The sequence below is a fragment of the Neomonachus schauinslandi genome, chromosome 4 (assembly GCF_002201575.2).
Source record: "Neomonachus schauinslandi chromosome 4, ASM220157v2, whole genome shotgun sequence".
Lineage (NCBI taxonomy): Eukaryota > Metazoa > Chordata > Mammalia > Carnivora > Phocidae > Neomonachus > Neomonachus schauinslandi.
Genome location: NC_058406.1, coordinates 4,797,747 through 4,817,955, shown reverse-complemented (window position 1 = coordinate 4,817,955; position 20,209 = coordinate 4,797,747). Strand labels below are relative to the sequence as shown.

Genomic DNA, 20,209 nt, shown 5'->3' with positions numbered 1-20,209 from the left:
AATACCAGCTGGATCCCAGGCCAGCTTCTCAGCTCCTGGCCTGACGCAGCACCGTACCTACAGGGAAGATCCTTTACAAGGATCAGCAAACAGTGCAGAGAAGGCCAAGAATGCACCACGATTCACACCCTCTCCCTCTACCACTGTGGCACGTGGCTCAGGCCCTCAAACAAGGAAGGGACCCCAGGAGAATGTCTCCACAGCTGCCCAAGAGTGAGAGCCTGTGGTGTGACAACTACGGCAAAGAAACCAGCCTGCACCCTGTCCTCCCCCAGGACCCAAACCGAAGTTTGCACAGATCCCAAGACTTGTCCTGCAGCACCCACCTCCACCCCAGCCGCAAGAATCCCGCATGCCCTGCGAGCCCATCTCATTATCTTTAACACCTTCGAGCTCCCTAAGGTCAGAACACCCAGAGGGAAGCAGAGAGGCCATCAGTAGAGGGAGACAAGCCAGGCTCTGGTTGGAGATCACCAGCTCCCAAGGGTCCCACTCAACAGAGGTAGGTCCAGGCCACCTAGAGAGGGAGACCTCAGGTGGCTCCCTCCTCCCTCGGCCCTGTAGGCTCCTCCGTGACACATACAACACAGGATTCTGCAGGAACCCTGCAAATCCCAGTCTACACACCAAGGACTCCCGAGAAACAGGAGCACTTTAGCTAAATCTGGCCTTCGTGGAAAACTTAAATGGAGACTGTTGGCTAAGAAAGCAGAAAACAAAGCAAAACAGCAAACGGGGTCTTGGCAAACAAAAAATATTTTTGACAGAGGTGACTGGCAGCAAATTACTCCAAAGCAATTCCATGTCATTGCAGCCCAGAAACAACATTTGGGGAACAAGAGAGTCTTTCTGCCCTTTACCTCCACTCCCTGGACCTTCAGCTTCATGTGGTCCTCTCTGGTCGTCTTCCCGTCTTTCCTCTTTTTCCAGCAATACCCATCCTTCCTGTACTTCACTTTCTTCCTGTTGTAGAGGATCATTGAGCCATTCTGTGGTCTGGAAGCAATAAATGGTTAAGTTACCAAGAGAACCAAGCAAAAGACAAATTTATGAAGAAAGATGTCGTAGACCGTAAAAGTCTCTACAGAAAAGCAATATTCCACATTTGCTGGGACATAATTTTTCACCTTTTACTGCAGCTCCCTGGATTAACCATGTTTTATGGCCAGCCAAAATCTGTTTGTGGATTTGGTACCTAATGAATTAAATGTGTCAATGATAGGCTTAAAAAACATCCCCTTAGTAATATCCACCACCTAATCAAGATATACGATGTGGGGGCCTGAGCTCTGCACTGAAAAGTAGAAAAAACAGCAAGAGAAAGCAAAAAGAGCCGGGGGTGTTGTGGCAGGCTGCAATATCTTATCTCTTGTAGAAAGATTTTCTACACATCTTTTAATCCATCACCCAGCATTAGGAAATAAATAAGTTGAACGCGGACGCTAGATGACTATGTTAAGAACAGACCAATGGAAGGACTAGTCGTCCAGGCTCTTGATTCGTTGCCCGCATTTAGATCACTGCAAGATTCGGAGGAACATCTACAACCCTTCTTCTCAAGCCAGCTAAGTACCTGATTCTTTCACATTTGGGCTTCAGCTGTGGGAAGGCTCAGCCCTGCCCAGTAAATTTGTCTATTTGGTCCACAACCACCCTGACCTTAGGAAAATAGTTCACTGCCCACTTGCTAAATGCTGAGAGTGGACGGTCGCTCTAGTGCCATTCAAAAAGAACGAACCAAAAGAACCCTGACTTTTCCTAAAAGAAGTCATGCCCCAACCCCAGAGAGCAGGGGATGTTCACCTGCACTCCGCAGCCGCAGCGGGCACATACTGCAGCTTGGAAACACCAAAAAGAGAAAGAACTGAACTCCTCCAGCAGCACATCCATGGTGAGCCACTTCCAGAATGAAGCTGCAGCAGGGGTGGGCACCCCCAGCCTTCAAGGAAGCCTGCGAATTCCCTGAAGGCTCACAGCACACTGCTCACGCCCCATGGCCAGCTCTGCGTCCCTCTGAGAGTGAAACCCCAACCCAGAGGAAGGGGCACGGATGAGTCTGTGCGCCCAGGAGACCAGCCCAGGCATGTCTCACTCCCAGCCGTGGCGCAAGGGCTCTTTACGCAAACCAGGCAAAGGAGGTGGTTTCTTCCAGGGCCAGTGGGCTTCTGTGTCTCTGCTACAGCGGAGGTGAGGGTCAGGCCAGCCAAACTTCCCCGTGGCCCGGGGCAAGAGCTTCCACCCCAGTGTCTCCTTCCCCTGGACAAGGGGGCATTTCACAAGCAGGCACCCAACACTGGCCAGTGAGGTCTTACTTTTCCATCGTCTATAGGGGAAAAATGTCACACTGGGGTAACAGCGGCTAATTGCCATTCCCACCCAGCCAGCTGTGTCCTTCGGTAGCAAGCTGATGACCCAACAGCAATTCCATTGGAAATTATAGACTTTGAAAAGTGACTCCCAACACTTCATTGTTTGCCGATCATGGTGCAATTGGTTTGTGTCAGTGCTGGTTTCCTCCCTAAGTCTGGCCGACTAAAACAATTGGGAAATGGCTTCACACACTTGTCACAGTGCTGTCACCTGACCGTCTGTCTCGCACTTACTTACAAGTCTGCACTGAAAACCTTACAGTATTCTCCCATTTCTAAATGGCAAGTAAGCTTGAACATGGGGCCAGCTGTGCCTGCCTCTTTCCACTTCAGCCCTCCTCTAGGTTCGTACCCTTGCAGTCAAATGCTCTACCACTGAGCTATACCCCCTAAGTTTGTACCCTTGGGAGAGCGCAATGTCCAACTATGGTGTTCAGGGCCGTTGCTTCAGGAGTAAGCAAAGGAATGCATCTGATCAAATCGACAGGTTCTGCATTTGTCTCGCTCCCTCCACACAGGAATGAAGACATCCATGAGAGTGTTGCAGGGACCCCCCTTGGGGGGACTAGTCTGTTGCAACATCAATCCAATCCAGCTGCTTGTGAGCAAAAAGGCTTCACATAGATCTGCTCCATCCTCCCGCCCTTTCTAAACACGGTCAGTGGGACACCTGAGAGGCTCAGTTGGTTAAGCATCTGTTTTCGGCTCAAGTCATGATCCCAGGGTCCTGGGATCGAGCCCCACGTTGGGCTCCTTCTCAGCAGGGAGCCTGCTTCTCCCCCTCCCTCTGTCTGCCACTCCCCCTTGCTTGTGCTCCCTCTCTCTCTGTCAAATAAATAAATAAAATATTTTTAAAAATTAAAAAATAAACATGGTCAGTGAACCTCAGCAGTGTATTCAGGCCAACTGTCCCAAGATCATGATTGGTATGACCCAATCATGAACGTCCCGAAATACAGTCAATGCCCACAGTCAGAACCCACAGCTACACCCACCTAAGGAAACCCATCTTCCTCCAGTTACCTGCCCTTTGCATTCTGAGAACCTGAGAATGGCCCTGTCACCTGACACTTTGAGATGGACACAATCCCACAGGGAACCTAAGTGTCCACCTTAAATGGCCTTAATAAATGGAATCTTCACTTCAACCTGCAATAATGAGCAACCTAATCATGTTTAATCCAGCACTCTGATTTTATTAGAACTTGCCTCTGCTCTGTGTGATGGGGAACGTCCCTCCCTCCACAGTTCTCAGGTCCTAAGAATGGCAAAGAGAAAACCAGACTACAGAGGGGCCCCACAGCTGGAAGAAAACGAGGCTGAACTGCCGCCCCAGAAGATAATCTGGAGCAAGCTGGTGGGAAGGGGTCCAGGAGAAGAGGGAGGGGTGGGCCAGTCAGGGGAGGGCTTGAGTACATCTCATGACAGCATAAAAGGTAGCACACACCTGAGAAGAGCAGGGAAATGGGGATAGAGTTGAGGACAGAGTCAAGTCGGAGGCATGGAAGTCCTGCTGCTTACTGATCCCCAGTCCCAGCGAGGGCCTGGCATGGGAGGAGCAGGCCACACGCGTGCCTACGCCCACATCTGTACCTGTGTCTCTGTCTACCTCCATGTGTATGTCTACACCGGCATCAGCGTCTAGATCTGCCTGTGCCTCTAGCTTCATCTGCATCCACTGTGTGTCTCAATGTTGACACCCGACCTACATCACATCGACATCCATAGCTACATCTCTGTGTCTTTGTCCACAGTGTCCACATCCTCACAGCAACTCCATGAGGTAATATCATTCCCAACATACAGATGAGGGAACCAAGCCTTTGTAGCCAGAAAGCATCTGAGCAGGATTCAGTCGGAGTCAGTGTGACTCCAGAGCCTCCCCCAAAGTCTACTGGGTTAGCATAGACTGTGGGGCCAGTCCTGGTTTGCTCTACTGGCTGGGCGATCTTTAAGGCCCTGAAAGCACCCCACACCCAGCAAGTCCTGGCTTCCTCACCTCACAATTGGGATAACTCTGGGGCAATCCCAGGCGTCTTCACCCCATGCTTAGGATGACTCTGGGGGCTCTATATGGTCTTCCAGAGTCTACGTTCCAGTTGCTCAAGTGGAGACCTGCTAGATAAGAGCCTTTTATTTGTATTCCTCTCCCTCCTTTCTTACGTTCATGACCCCTGCTGGTGTTTCCTGGGACCACCTCTCAAATAAACTGCTTGTATGCAAGTCTTCATCTCAGGATCTCCTGGGGGAAGCCCAGACTAAAGCTGACAGTCTAAGAGAGCCTCAGGAAACAATCTGAGTCCTCCACTGCAGCAGAGAGAGGAATATCAAGGGAAAACGATGGAAAACAGGGAGCTTCATTCTAATGAGGGAGGCTTCTAGCCAAATAACCTTTTAATCTGAGAAACTAATGGCTGGCTAAACCAGTAACACTCATGCAATACGGTAAAAAGATCATGGGATCAATGGAAAAACTACTGCAAATTCTAAAGGTAAACAGGCAGGTATAAAATTAAGATACATAATCAATAGTTTGTGTGTGTGTGTGTGTGTGTGTGTGATATGCGCATGCTCACACACACACACACACACAAATAAAACATTAGGAATGATGAGGACTCCATCATATATATACTGTATGACTTACATAATACACTAAATGCTATAGAGAAAAAGAAAATTAAATACTTAGGCATAAATTTAATAAGAAATTCCTAAAACCTGAGGAGAAAAACTATAAAAGTCTACAGGACAAATTAGGTTTCAATAAATGCAAAAACATAACATGTTCTTGATTAGGAAGAGCGAAGATCATAAAAATGTCAATCTTCCCAAAATTAATTTATAAATAAAAGGTAATGACAAGAATCCCATCAGGATTTTTTGCTGGATCTAGAGAATTTTATTATAAAATTTATTGGGAAGGAAAAAACACCAGTGATAGTCAGAAAAACCTTCAATAAAGAGGACCGAGGTGTAGAGGCTAGCCCTACCAGTCATTAACACGTCCTATTTTCAAGAGTATGGAACTGATATATGAATACATAGAAAGACCAAGGGAACAGAATAGGAGATCCAGAAATATTCCCACTTGCATATGCAAATTTAGTATACACTAAAGGAGACATTGCAAGTCAGTGAGGGAAGGGGACTGACTTTTTAATAATGATATTGGCATATGGAAAAAGATAAAATTGGATCTATCCCTCACACTGTACAGCAGCATGAATTTCAAATGGACCAGAGATTTAAACGTAGTAAATAAAATCACACTACCAGAGGAGAAAATATAGGTGAATTTCTCTATAACGTGAAAGTGGAGAAAACTTCCTAAGCATGATTAAAAACCCAGCAACAACAGGTGAAAGATACATCGGAGAACATAAACATAAAACTGCCAGACTGTATTCCAACAGGGCAGCGCCATTTTACTTTCCGACTAGAAATGAAAGGATTCCAACATCTCCACAACCTTCCCAGCATTTGACATTGTCTTGTCTCTTGGATTACGGCCATCCTCCTGGGTGTGTAGCAGTGTTTTCATTTGCATCTCCCTAATGATTAATGGTGCTGAGCATCTTTCCATGTCCTCATTAGCCCTTCACAGAAGTTCCTTAGTGAAACATCTATGTGAATCTTTTGCCCATTTTTAATTGAGTTGTGTTCTTCTTTTTGAGTTGTAAGAGCTTTTTCAATAAAATCTAGATAGAAGTCCTTTATCAGATATTGGATTTGCAAATGTTTTGTCCCCGTCCATGACTTCTCCTGTTCTTTATGGGTTTCTTTTAAAGAGCAAAAGTTTTTAACTTTGGTAAAATTCCAATTTATTGACTTTTTTCTTTTATGAATCATGCTTTCAATATCATATCTAGGATTTCTTTTTCCTAACCTGAGGTCACAAAAATCTTCTCTTGTGTTTTCTTCCTAGCTTTAGAGTTTTAGCTTTTACATTTAAGTCTATGATGCATTTTGAGTTAACTTTTGTGTACGGTGTGAGGTAAGGGCCTAAGCTGATTTTTGGCACATGGACATCCAATTGTTCCAGCACCATTTGTTTTTGTTTCTGTTTAAGAAAAAAAGAAGAGGCTATCCTTTCCCCCACTGAATTACACTTGCACGTTTGATGAAAGTGAATTGACCATAAACACAAGACTTTATTTCTAGACTTCATACTTTGCTCTGTTTTCTGTCCTCATGCCAATACTGTACTGTCTCGATTGCTGCAGCTCTGTAGTGAGTTTTGAAGTCAGGGACTATATGTCCTCCAACCTTGCTCTTATTTTTCAAAATCGTTTTGGCTATTCTAGGTCCTTTGTATTCCTGTAGAAACTTTTAAGGTTAGTCTGACAATTTCTGCAACAACAAAAATGCCTGCTGGGATTTTTATAGAGGTTGCAGGGAGTCTAAAAGTCAATTTGGAAAGAACTACCACCTTAACAATATTGAATCTTCTAATCACTTCCAATCACAGAACATGGAGTACTTCTCCGTTTGTGTAAATCTTTAATTTCTCTCAGTAAGACTTTGTAGTACAGGTTTTATACTTTACAAATTAAATTTATCTAAGTACTTTATCCCTTTTGATGCTACTGTGAATGGAACTGTTTATTTTTTATTTTTTAACTACGGAACACTTTATGAATTTGTGTGTGATCCTTGTGTAGATGCTATGCTGATCTTCTCTGTATCATTCCAATTTTAGTATATGTGCTGCTAAAGTGAGCACTGGAATTGTTTACTTTAAATTTCCTTTTTGGATTGCTCATTCCCACATTTCCACTTATAGATAGATACACAATTTGATTTTTGCATATTGATCTTGTATTCTATGACTTTGCTAAACTCATTTATTAGTTCCAGTAAAATTTGTTTGCAGATTCTTTAGGGTCTTTTACATTTATAATCAAGTCACCTATGAATAAATAGAGTTTTACTTCTTCTTTTCCATTCTAGATGCCTTTTCTTTTGCTTGCCTTATTGCACTGGCTAGAACCGCCAGTACAATGTTGAATAGAAATGGTGAGAATAAACACCCTTGTCTTGCTCCTCATCTTAGAGGGAAAACACTCAGTTTCACAATTAAGTATGATGTGAGCTGGGTCAAAGATTTTAAATCATATAAAAAGGACTCAGGACCCAACTTGAAGAGGCTCCAAAAATGGGCCAATTTGAGCACCAGTAATAATAGCAATTGCTTTGGGTTAAAACACATTAAATATATTTAAATCCATAAGTTCATAATGAAACTAAAGCATGTAAATAAGAAAACTAAGTGATCATTGTTGGAGGAGGCTAGTGAACCGATACATTATTTTGAAAACTAAAAAAGGATTAGGAGGAAGAATTAGGCATTTATCTTACCTTTCCTGTACCAACTGTTCCTTTGAGTTAACAAATCACAAAAAAGAGGACTTTCTCTGTAAAAGTATTCCCGCCAATAAATGAAAAAGTGACAATTAAAATGTCACCATTTTGCAACCCCTAATAATTAATGAATCATCAACAGTGACTAACATCGCAAAAGAGAGACAACCAGACAGGATGTGTCCCTGATAGAACATTTTGTTGTAGGAAAAACAATTTTAGTTTGAAATTATTCAGACCTCTTGATCTACCACTTTATAAGATTCACAGAGGACAGAAGAACATGGTAAACGACACCATAGGGATATAGTCAGCAAAATCCAGATTGTGGGAAGCTCTACAGGACAAATGACCTGGATTCTTCAAAAAAATTGAGTGAAAAAAGAGAATAAGAGAATGCTAGAGTAGAAATATACAGATAAAAAAGACAAAAGATGTGTCAACCAGTCACAATGTATAGACCTTACTTGGATACTAAGGCAAACAAACACTCTGTTAAAAAAAAAAAAAAGTATATATATATATATATATATATATAGCATTTGTGAAACTATTGGAATCTTCAACAGTGATTGGATATTTAATGATATCTAGAAATATTAATTTTTAAGAGTGATAATTGTAGTGCAGAAGTGTTTTTTAAAGAGACCTTATATTTTAGAGCTGTATACTGAAGCATTTGCTGATGAAATTGTATAGTGTCTAAAATATGTTTCAAAACAATGTGTGTGGTGGTAGGCGTGGGGGATGTGAATGAAACAAGACTGGCCATGTGTTGGCCATAGTTGAAAGTAGATGATAAGTACATAGGAGTTTATTACACTAGCCTGTCCATATTTATAGATGTTGGAAATTTTCCATAATAAGAAGTTTAAAAAAAAAAGATGATCATGGGATTTGAAGTGAGCCCGAGGTTACAATCTTGGCTCAGCTCTTTATGAGCTGTGTGACCTTGAACAAATTATTTGATCTCTCTGTTTAGTAGACATAATGCATGCAAGGTGCCCAGTGTGCTACCCACCATGTAATACATGTTCTTCATGACTAATAATGATAACAAACTTGGCCCCTTTTTGTAGGTTTCCACTACCAGGGACAATGATAGTGAGACTTCGGGTGTAATGAAATGGCATATTGTAGGGTACAACTGGAACATTACCCACGGAAGAGGGCCATCTGTCTATAAGCACTGAGGCACACACACACTCATCCACCACTTTAAGGCAAAACAGATTTTTCAAATTAGGTACATAGGAGAAAATTGGTAACTGAAGATCAGAGGAGTGAGGTGTTCTTAAGAGGTTTTGGGTGTGGATATTAAATAGGAATTTATGGAGCCACTGGGGGTTGCAGCCAAGGCTAGATTAATCCTACAAAAGGAATGGTCTGGATACTCTCCTGAGCCTGAGTCTAACTTTAGAAATCAGTGTGCCCAAAACAGCTCAGGTCCATGGTCCTTCCTCCTAGAACCTCCCTTTCCCTGTCACTAACGGATCATTTCCAGGACCTTGACAACCACCTTAAATTCCATGCAGACAACTGAGATCCAGCCTGCTCCCCCAGCATCCGTGGGCTTCCTGGGGTCTCTCATTGGCCCCTTCCCCTGGCCTGGCCTAGAGGCAGCAGACTTTGTGCAGTAAAGCTCTGATCTGGTTGATCGGCTATTGTTCTGCTGAATTCATATATGACCCTGTGGCTTCCCTTGGAGAACAGATGATGTCCTCGTTCATAGCAAGCCTCCCAACGCAGTGTCTGGATGGCTTCTAAACAGTGAGCCTCTCCAGAGCGTCCCCTTTTCCAGCTAGAACCCAAACCTGGGCAGGTTCCCCCTATATCTCCTCCCCTTCTATTCATTGCCCTTGGTCCCATCCCTCGCACCATGAGGCACAGAGAAGGACCTGGGTAGAGGGAAATGCAGTTCTTGCAGTTCCAATGGCCTCTAGGCCCTGACCCCAAATGTGAAACAGGCTCCTGTGACAAGGCACAAAGTGTGTCCTAGAGCAGGGGACGCTGGTCCTGAGCCCAGGGCTCATCTCCATTCCGGTGGGCAGTTAGAGAATAAGAAATGCCACTCTTCACTGCAGCCTACACACATGTACCCACACCTTTCTTTCTGATCTTTCCAACACAGAATGACCTGATTTCAATGTACCATTAGAAGTACGTGGTCGAGTCCAAAATGTCAATAGTCAGCATGACAATTGCTATGACAACAAGAGCGGCCACTTGTCAAGCGTTCACAGTATGTCAGATGCACGCAAAGCCCTTCCTACCCACTTCTCGTGTGAATCCCACAAGTAGGCGAATACTGTTATCTTCGTTTTACAGATGAGAAGGTTCAGGGCACAGAGAAGGTAATTAACTTTCCCAAGGTCACATAGCTGGTAAGGACAGAAACAGTGAACCAGCCCCCCGTACCCTTTCCGGGCGTCTTGCCACAAATCCCTGGCACATCCCCCAGGTATCCTCTCCCCTTCTCTAGTAGCAACAACCCGGGGCACTTCCAGAGCCCACGGTAACATTTCATATAAAGGAAGGATCATCTGAGCCTGATTTAAATTGTTCCTTTAGTTCTTCCTTTTGTTGCAAGGAGAGGAAAAGAATCTGGAAAAGGAATGTCTCCCGTGCTTATCTCCCTTGCACACAGACCCAGCAAGAGTAGTAACTGATGGCTGGAGCGCAGCAAGGTTGATAGGCTGCCAAACAGAACCCCGAATCTCATGGACAGGAGCTGGCTTATTAATTTTCAACCTGGTGTTTCCTCCTGACTTGTTTATAGGGTCTTCAGGATTTGGGGGACAAGGAGCGGGAAAGCTGGTGGGGAGCATTCCATGTCCCCTTCCCCCCACCCCAGTCTGGCCGCTGCAAGCTATTTATGGAATGATAGGGAGGAAAGGGCTGTCAGGCCCGGCTGGGGCTGCTATCTGCCAGATATGAAGACCAATTGCTTTTCATAATAAATTCCAGCTGGAGCCATAGAAATAATAGGGACCAAGAGAAGGTAACACCAATTTGCCTTATTTCATTAGCTCCTTCTTGGGCAGTCCAACCCCAGCTTCTTTTCATTAAAATAAGGGCAAATTGAAAATCGCAAAAGAGGCTTTCTTATCAGGAAACAAACGATTGGGTAGATTCGGATGCCTAAAAGCCCCCCGTCGGCTGCGAGCCGTCAAGTGCCTGCGCCGATCCCCAGGAGCCTGGTGGAGGGTGTCGCAACACCTGTTTTCCTTCTCTGGATAAAGGTGGAGACAGCACCAGCGCTGCCCCGCAGTGAGTGCCGTGCGCACCCCGACTCCTGCACACCGCCCTGCACCCCAAGGACAGCCCGGCCCACACGGCCAGGCCAGGGAGACCTCTGGGGGGCGGGCGCCAGACTCTCCCATCCACAGGCCAGGACGCCTCTGTGCAGGACTGAAGGCAGGATGAGGGACAGCTCAAGCTGTGGGCACTCAGAGGCAGGAGCCAATCTGTATTTCCTGAGGATCACTACATGCAGCCTGCTAACCACAGTTGTTCCTTTAAATGGAGGCTGGAGGTCACTGGAAAGACTGCCCATACGAAGAGATGGGCAAGAGCAAGTCTGCAGGGACTCCTTAATGGTTCCTCTCCTAGAGCTCCCAGGGCACTCCGCTTGAAATTCTATTACGATATTCAGTGATTTATTCAATTAATATTTATTGAGCAGCTATTATGGGCCAGGCATTTGCGTAAGGCACTCTAGGTGCTGTTGTGGACGGAAGCATCCCAAGCCCTGCTTGTGTAAAGCCTGCAGTCCCATCCGGGAGGAAGAGGCCGGCCCTGTGCCCGCCGGGGTGGGAGGAGGAGAAGGAAGCCAGCCAGCCCGGAGACCTCCCCCGGGGACGCAGCATCTGAACAGACCCTAGGTGAAGGCCAGGGCTCCAGGGAAGGAGAGAGCAGCAAGGCCAGCGGCCCGAGAAGCAGGTTGGAGGGCAGAGAGCAGGTGCGTGTGCAGGCAGAGGGTGAGGCCAGAGAGCTGGGCAGGCCCGGGGTTGGAGGAGCGTGGATTTTGCTCCAAGTGTGATGAGAGACACAAATGAACCAGGTAGGGGACCCGTACCGGCGGCAAAGGAGGAGCAGTGAGGAGTCTGGACGTTCCAGCAAGTGTGACACAAGACCTGAGACAACATAAATTAACTCTATCGGCGCCACTGCAGGGAACAGAGTGGAGAAGCAGCACGAGGCACACACAGGGAGGCTTTGTCTAGGTCGGGCCAAGTGGGGTTGCCCCCCCAACCCCCAGCCCCCAACCCCCTCTGAGAATTCTGAGCTGCACCTTCGCAGGGCTGGGAAGCAACTGAAGGGTTTTGAGCAGAAAAGTGGGGTGATCACTTAGACCCGGCATGCCCGGCTCACCCAGACTGTGTGTCCCTGTGCCGCCTCCACCTGCCATTGCAACGTGTAAACAGCAAACACTCTGCAAATGCTCGTCAAATGAGTGAGTTCATCAAGCGACTCAGTGGCTGGAACAAACGATGTCCTCTCTTTTTTCTTGAAAACAAACAGAAAGCGCCACTTACACGTAAAGTGTTTGGTCAGTGACAGAGCAGAAGAAAAAAGTGAGAAAGAACATATGGCATCCCCTTTCTTTGGATTCATCCCTGCTGGAAAGAGAATCTTCTATCCCTGCTACTTGGTGCAGCCCAGGTTATGGGAGCCTGAGCCCAGCGGAGTGGAAAGAGGATCTTTCAAATGCCACCAGCATCTGGGTCACGTTTGACCCCACCGACATCTCATTTGGCTAAAATCTGTGCCCCTAAATAGAGCCTGGCACTTCTACAGACCCTCACTTGTCACATTCCAACACTGATATTTTATTAAAAATGCAATGTAAATCTGAGGGAAAATTAATGTGTCATCTCCTAGCAGGAAGGACTAAACATCTCAATGTGACGGTCTGTTAGAGTTGTCATTTATCATTAGCATGCAATTCAAGGAAAGCGTCCCACATTCTGGTGGGAGCGTTCGAGACAATGAATCTCTGGGAATCAGCTTCTGGTCCAATTATTCCTGTTTTTCTCCCCACCTACCTAGGAGATAAATTCTGTCTCGGTGGGAGGAAAAAAAAGAAGAAAAGCAGGAGGAGGGAGTTTGCTCTTCTCCTTCCTGGGTGAAATCAATTTTTCTCAAGGAGACAAGGCAATATTCATTTTGAGAGAAGGGAATAAGGCTGTACGCTAAAGGCCAATAAACGGAGCCGTTCTGATGAAAACTTCCTCAAATCAAATGTAGGGGAACCTCTTAATGGGCTTTGTTCTTCTTTTCCATAATCCATAACTATTAAGAGAAAGATGGGCAGACAGAAGATCCGCCGAGGGGGAGCTGTGTAAACATAGGGCAGGGCCACGTCCCAGGGAGATGCCAAGAGGTCACGCAAACGCTGGTCTCTCCTGCTCTCCACATGCTTCTGGGGGCTCCCTCCGTGCCAGGTTCCGCTGTCGGGCCTGGGGACCTACTGGCAGGCTTGTCCTGGTCCTCAGGGAGCTGACAGTCTAGCAAGGGAATCCATCAGTAAACTAGTAACAGGCAAGTGCTACACAGAAAATAACCCAAGATAGAAATGCTATGCATTAAAATAGAATTGTTTTGTCTAGTAACTTTTTTTTTTTAATCTTCAGTGGCAAACATAAAAACGCTCTCTAGAGTAAATCACGCTTCTGGCTCCAAAGCAGAGTAGCCAGGACGAAGCCTGGTTTGTCCTGCCAGTGGGAGCCCAGGGCCAGCCCTGCCCAGGGGTCCGGGGTGGCCCTGGCTCAGACGCCACAGATGGAACCGGGGAGACTGTCCCTGCAGGTGCCATGTCGCCCAGCAGGGCAGCCAACTCCAGCCCAGCAGGAAGGAGCACCCAGCCCCAGAGTCCTTCAGTGGGCCCTGCTCTCTTTGCGGGGCCCACCACCACCACCACCATAGTGGGGGGTTCTCCCCACAGTGCTGGCCCCAGCACATCTCCTGCCCACACCCCGTGGGCTACCCCTTGAGACGCTCGGCAGGCTGAGCTGTCCCTGCTCCGGTAGCCTCTATGAGGCCAGAGGCCCTGCTGGCTCGTCTGAGCCACAGCAGGCCCCGCCTTTCAGCCGCACAAGCCCACCAGGCAGCTGTCATGGCTCCCATTCCGTGGAGAAGCAGACAGCGGCTCACAGGGGACAAGTGCCTCAAGGTCGCAGAGCTGCGAGCTGGAGAGTCTGTCAGATACGGAGGGGAAGCTACCTTTGCCCCCCACCCCCATCCCATCACCTGGCAGTCACACACTGACTCTGACCGAAAACTTCACATGACCCTCGTGCTAGCTGAACAGGTGATGAGTGCCCGGGGGGCCCAGGAGGCCCGAGAGCCTCCCCACCCAGCCAGCTTGCCGGCTTCCTTCCTCTCTCCTGCCCGCCCTTTGTCTCCAGACCCGGCCCACACAGCTTTGGCCCCATCCCGACCCCAACCCCACCATCTGCCTTCACAGATCCCCACAGCAGCTGCACTGAGGCTGCCTGGCCCACCCAGGGAGGGGCACCCGGGGAGGCTCTCTGTCCATAGTGGACTCCAGGGTACCCAAGTTGGGAGCCCCTCCTTGCCACGTGACCCAAGCTGCCTCTTCATTCTGAATGCAGCTACCTGGGGGCCCAAGGGTGGCTTCTCTTCGGCCTGCCATGTGCCAGGCACTGAAAGGTCCCTCTTCCTCTGGCTGCTGAAGGCTCCCACCACAAATAGGCATGGAGCCAAGTCATTCTGAGCTCAGAGAGGGACCTTCGAGAAGGGAAGATGCTGTCTGCCCATGGGACAGGCCTCGACGGCCATAGCCCTGGCCTCTCAGAGAAGTCACTGGCACCGGGTCTCTGTGCCCAACTGGCATGGAGCCCAGGGGCTGCGGGTTGCATCCCGAAATCATCTGAGCTGCCCTTCACCTGGACCGAGAAATGATGACTTTCTCCCCAGTCTCTCAGGCTCAGGCTCCCCAGCAGAAAAGCCTGAGTGATAACCTCCGTCCAAGGCCATGACCTGCATCTGTCACCTCCATCTCGACATGAACAACGATATTCTCCCACACGGAAGACCAAAAACCCCAGTAAACGCTGCCGGGATTAATAACAGAATCAGAGAAATGACCTTTGGTGCAGATGGAAGGGTGATGAGGCAGAGAGATTCAGGGGGATGTTCCAGATGGCAGGAGACAGGCAGGGAAGGAGCTTTTCCATAAGCAACGGCCACCCTGGGGAGGGCTGCGGGGAGGAGGGGTCAGCCCAGAGGAGCCGTCAGGGAGGACACAGGGATGCTAAGTGGCCTCGAGCGCCTGGGGCCAGAGCTAGAAGCTGCTAGGTTCCCTCAAAAACGTCTTCCTTCCCCCCCACCCCTCATCCCTGACCCTAACCCTCTCTTTCCTTCTTCCCAGAACCTCCCTTTACTTGGAAAGGGCTCGTCTGGCTTTCTAGCAAGTCTCTGCCACCAAAGCCCAAAGTGAGGCTTTGAATCCTGAAGCTGCTGCCTCCAAACCAGGGTTTTGGGGCCACAAGAGTACCAGGTGGTGCTTTCCCCATGCTGGGGGGAGGGAGCCCTCCTTCTGGGCACCAGCACCAGCTCTGGAATCTTCCATGGGGTCACACTCTGGAATCTTCCATGGGGTCACACAGGCTCAGTGGCCCCCAACAACACCAAAGCCCCATCCCTGAACTTGAAGGGCCCCTGGGAATTATTCACCGAGGCCTCAGAGGGCCATGCTTTGGGCCCCAACCAGCTCAAAGCCCCCAAAAGAAATACTTGGATGAAGGCAAGAATGAATGCCAGGCCCCACATCTTGACCAATGTTTAGCTGTGCCTATAGGGCTTCAAAGGCCTGTTTTTTGTGGGTTTTTTTTTTTTCCACCTACCTGTATTACCAATTTGTCTACAATGAGCATGTACTGTTTTATAGTAAGAGAAAAAAAGAAAACTCTCTGTCATGGGAAAGGTGAATTTTTAAGGATATTACGCTGTTCCCTGCCATCTGTGCATGGGCTTGGTGTCCCTCTAGGCCCAAACACCTGCCCCCTCTCCCCTCCCCGTCTTCACCTACCCGCCAGACCCTCCAGACCCCCATCCCTCACCCCAGAGTCTGTAGACCCTGCCTCATCATCTGGAACTCGAGGGTTGAGTTTTACATTCCTGGCCCCTTGAGAACAGAGGTCACATGTCACCAATCTCTGCAGACCTTTGTAAAGCACTCTGCAAGCACCAGGCTTCCATGGGAGGATCAGGACATAAACAGGGAGGTGATGTTCTATCACTGACACCCACCTCCGAGTCCCCCACCCCCTGCTTTCATATGCAACTCCCCTGAGTTGCCTAACCTGGGACAGAACCTCACCAGCCCCCCTATGCCTGCTCCAGGGTGACCTTCAAATCCCAAGCACACACTGTTAGTGCCCTGTGAATGAAGCGTTCATTAGCCTGGCATCCAAAGCCTTCCACCAACTGGGCTCAGCCTGCTTTGCTGTCCTTTTCCACAAATGGCCTTAAGCACCAGGAACCCAGTCCCAGTGGGTCACCTGCAAAACGTGTATCCTTGGGCCTCTGTGTCACTGTGCAGGGTATCATCCTAGCCTAAAAGTCCCTTTCTTCCTCCCCTGGTCAAAGCCAAAATCCTGTTGGGTTCTTCAAAGCCTATCTCAAATGCTACACTATTACTGCCTTCCTCCACGGAATTAAATATTACTGGCTCTGCCCTTCCATAGCACAACACGTCCATCTGGACGCTCCCTGCATTGGTCCTTGTTTGATTCCAGTGAGTTCCACGTGTCTGCCTCCCCAGAAGGCTGGAAACCCCCGGGCAGGAGCCATATCCTTTGATTTGGAGTCTCCTATAGACCTGAAAAGGCATATTAACTATGGTGGGTTTCCCAAAATATCCCCAGTGGGTTCCTAACTAGGCCTGGGAGCGGAAGTGATCTGTAAAGGCCTCCTCAAACCCCAGTAGGAGCCAGGAAGTAAGTGTCAGACACTGGTTGAGAGTGTGACCCTGTGCAGTAGGTGATGCCATCATTCCTCTTCACAGAGGAGGCCATCCAGGTTCCCAGAGCCTAGACAATTTGCCCAAGGCCACAGAGCAGTTTTGGGTGACACTGGCACCCTGTGTAGACAAGTGTCACCCCAGGCACACATTTTGACCCCTGCCCTATGCTGCCCACCCCTCAACCCCACCCCAGAAGACGGTTACAACATTCACAGAGACTCAGAGTCCAACACCAGCAGAGTGACTGGAAAGGGTCCATCTGGTCTACCTCAGACCTGGCCGGAGGTGGCTTTCCAAGCAGCCTAACACCCCTTAATGCTACAATGCAGCAAGTCTGCTGTGCGCCATCCCCAGATGGAAATGCATAATCCGTACTTTCCAAGGTGCTCTCAGCACCGCCCTCATGGTGCAGGGCTGAGTTGTTATCACGGGGATTCGTCTCTGACTTTCATTCATTATAATGTGGATTGTGCTGAAGGTGTTTTGATCAACAGAGACCTCTTCACCTCCTCTCCCCAGAGCTCGTAAATCTGGCCCTATGGCCTAACGACCATGATGTTCCCCTAATCATGTTACTGCAATATTAATAAGGCTGTTTAATGCAACTGGTTCCTTCTAAATTGTCACATAAAAATTTGGTAAATGTCAGACACATCATTTAATAGAAAATGATGTTTTACTGCCAGGGGAGCTAGGTGGCTGAGAGGATGAGGTAAAAAGCCCAGCGATGACCTTAAGGCAGGCTTGAGGCACAAAGTTCTACTTTGGGGCTCCTGCCTCGGGCCCTTCTTCCCCAGCAGCCAGCAAGTGTCCTCAGCCCACTATGTGTAGGACACTGGCCAAGGACTCCTGGAGCGGGGGTTAGGCTCAGGTGAGAAACAAACAGTAGCTCCTGTCCTCGTTCGGAGCGAGAGGCAACAACTAGATTTTCTCGGTCACTCTTCATGGTGCCCCTTATCATAGGGGATGACAACTCCTATTTTAGGAAGCGGAGAAAGTCCCCAGGGACACTGGTCCCGCATATAAGCAACCTCACATTTGTAAGGGGTGGATTCCCAAAAGCCCATCAGGAGGTGAGCGGGAGGGCCACACTCAAAAATGGTGGGGGCTCCCTTGCCACCTTCTAGGTGGGGAACAGAGCCTTCCTCGGGGAGAGTGGACCCCAGACTTCTCTGCTGGAGAGGACTCAGAGCCCACTGAAAGTCTGCACATTTGATTGAGACCTTTTCCGGAGAGGAGACCCAAGTAGAGAAATGAACCCCAGAAATGGAGCTGAATGTCCTGGGGATCGTCTGCATTTCTCTAGACAGTTATCAGCCACCTGGCAGCTTCCGCGGTTACACGGTGCCAACCTCGCCACTCCTCTGCACAACCTGACTTCCTGAGAAGTTCCTAGCTCCAGAAATCCAGTGTCATAGAAAACAAATTCCCACTCCTGGTCAGAGAAGTTCTCGGGAAGCTGCTGGTAGGGGAGGGGACAGGGTGATGGAAGAGGAGGGCCTTTGAGGGGGAATCAAAGATTTGGCTCTTGGTGAGTGCTGCACCAGTCTGAGGTGCCCCATTCACCTGGCACCCTTGGGCTCCTTCCTGACACTTCCAGACTCTCCTCCAACCTCCCTGTGGACTGTGGCAGGTCGAGGTTCTTTACGCCATTCCTCTGGCTACGGCTGATGACGATGCACACGGTATAAATCAGGGCTCGTCACAGCAGCAGCCCACGTAGACAGGCAGCAAAGGAAGCCGCGGTGTGGTGGGCAGGGTGCCATCAGTCAGTCCCAACAACACAGAGTAGCTGATACTGAGTAGCTGGCCAGCAGGGGACACGCATCCACCAAACATCCGCACACAAGAGCCCCAAGGGAGCCTTGGCCAGTGCCTCACTGGTCCTAGAGCCTTGCCCTTGACAATCACCTGACTCCAGGAGAGAGGACCCTTCCCTCCATGCTTCCAGCCTGCCGATGGGGCCTCAGGACCCCACTCCAGAGGCAGAAGAGGAGGGCGGGAAACCTTGAGAGTTTTGTGCTGCCATCCAAAATGATGATGATGTCCAAAGATAAACCAGTATACAGATTTCCTTAAAAAAATTAATTTTAGCAAGTGGGAAATCATTTTGGAAAATGTTTCTACCATGGGCCTCACTGGGAGTGTGGACACACTGGGATCCTCTAGCTGCTGGCTTCTCTTCTTCCCACCGGTTGGAAGCTGAGACACCCCATAGCGGTGCCCCTGCCAACTGGAATGAGAGCCTGCAGACTGGTGCAAATGTAGGCCATCCCTCGGAAAACTCATCAAGTGCCTTAGCCACTGGCTTGCAGCCTGACCTTGAGCAGCTATTACATTTCCAACCAAACCTGCAGCCTCTCTTGCTGTAAAATGAGGCAGGCAAGACCTATGGCCCTACCTCGCAGGGAGTCGGCTTCTCTCCCACTCCGGGAGCTGCAAGGAATGTCTGAGCTCTCTGGCTTTACGTAAAGGTGTCGCACAAGTCAAGGTACCATAGAAACGCTTATGATTCACAGTAGTGATTTTAATTAGGACTATTCTCTGCTCATAATAGCCCAGCAGCTCCCTTATCATTGGCTATTCAGGAGTCTTTTTTTTTTTTAATGATACGGCGACCACCGAGATCTACACTCTACCCATCACACAGAAGATGGGATGGTGCTTTCATTAAATTTCTCATAGATCCAAATGAAAAACTTAGATATAATAAATAAATTAAAATACATCTAATAAAATAAAATTTGAGATTAAAAGCAAGCTTGCTTACATATTCATGAATCAAGTGAAAACTCAGATGAGCCCTTCTTAAGCTTCTTATTCACAGGGAGTCAGAGATTTAACATGTGCTAGGAGCATTTCTTAGCAAATATAAGCTGGTAAAGGCACATTCACCCGTGTATTCAGTGAACAAGCATCTATTAACCATTACCTTGCATTACTATTTATTTTGCATTTCCATCCCTCTTTGTAACCCTAGTTAAAAACCCTTTGTAACCTCATATAAATAACAGGCACTCAATCAACTGCCTATTAATGTGGCTGTTTTTCTAAGGCTCTAAAAAGCACAACCTCTGCCTTCAAGTTGCTTATATATGGTCAAGGAGAGTTACTTCCTTCATGAAGCCTTCCTTTCTCTGCTGGACCCTGGAGGGTCACCCTTCTATGCATTTCCCACACAGTGCTTACTTTCCCATTTCCCTACTTCTCCCATTTCCCGTACCCACACTGCACACGCATGCACAGACACCTATTTCATGTCTCTATCCTCTGCTGGACTGTAAGCTTAGTGACAGCAGAGACTGATCCATTTCACTCCCTACAGCCTGGCATCTACATGGAGGAAATGACCAATAAATCACTGGATGAATGAAGCAAGGAATGTATGTGAGGATGGATGGATGGATGAGGGGATAATGGATGGATGGGTGGGTGGATGGGTGGATGGATGAGTGGATGGATGGATGGATGAGTGGATGGTTGG

General features: G+C 48.2%; 1 protein-coding gene and 1 non-coding gene across 2 annotated transcripts in view; both read right to left on the bottom strand.

The window, feature by feature from the left end:
* The window catches only part of CAMTA1 (calmodulin binding transcription activator 1), an 841,075-nt gene that overhangs the window by 418,043 nt on the left and 402,823 nt on the right, over positions 1-20,209 (bottom strand). The window contains exon 5 of the mRNA XM_044913866.1: positions 861-996. Coding sequence (XP_044769801.1) covers positions 861-996 — 136 coding nt within the window. The remainder of the gene's footprint in view (positions 1-860; positions 997-20,209) is intronic.
* LOC123324683 lies at positions 6,989-7,095 on the bottom strand. Its single transcript, XR_006539958.1, has one exon. It is a non-coding gene; the product is annotated as a U6 spliceosomal RNA (small nuclear RNA).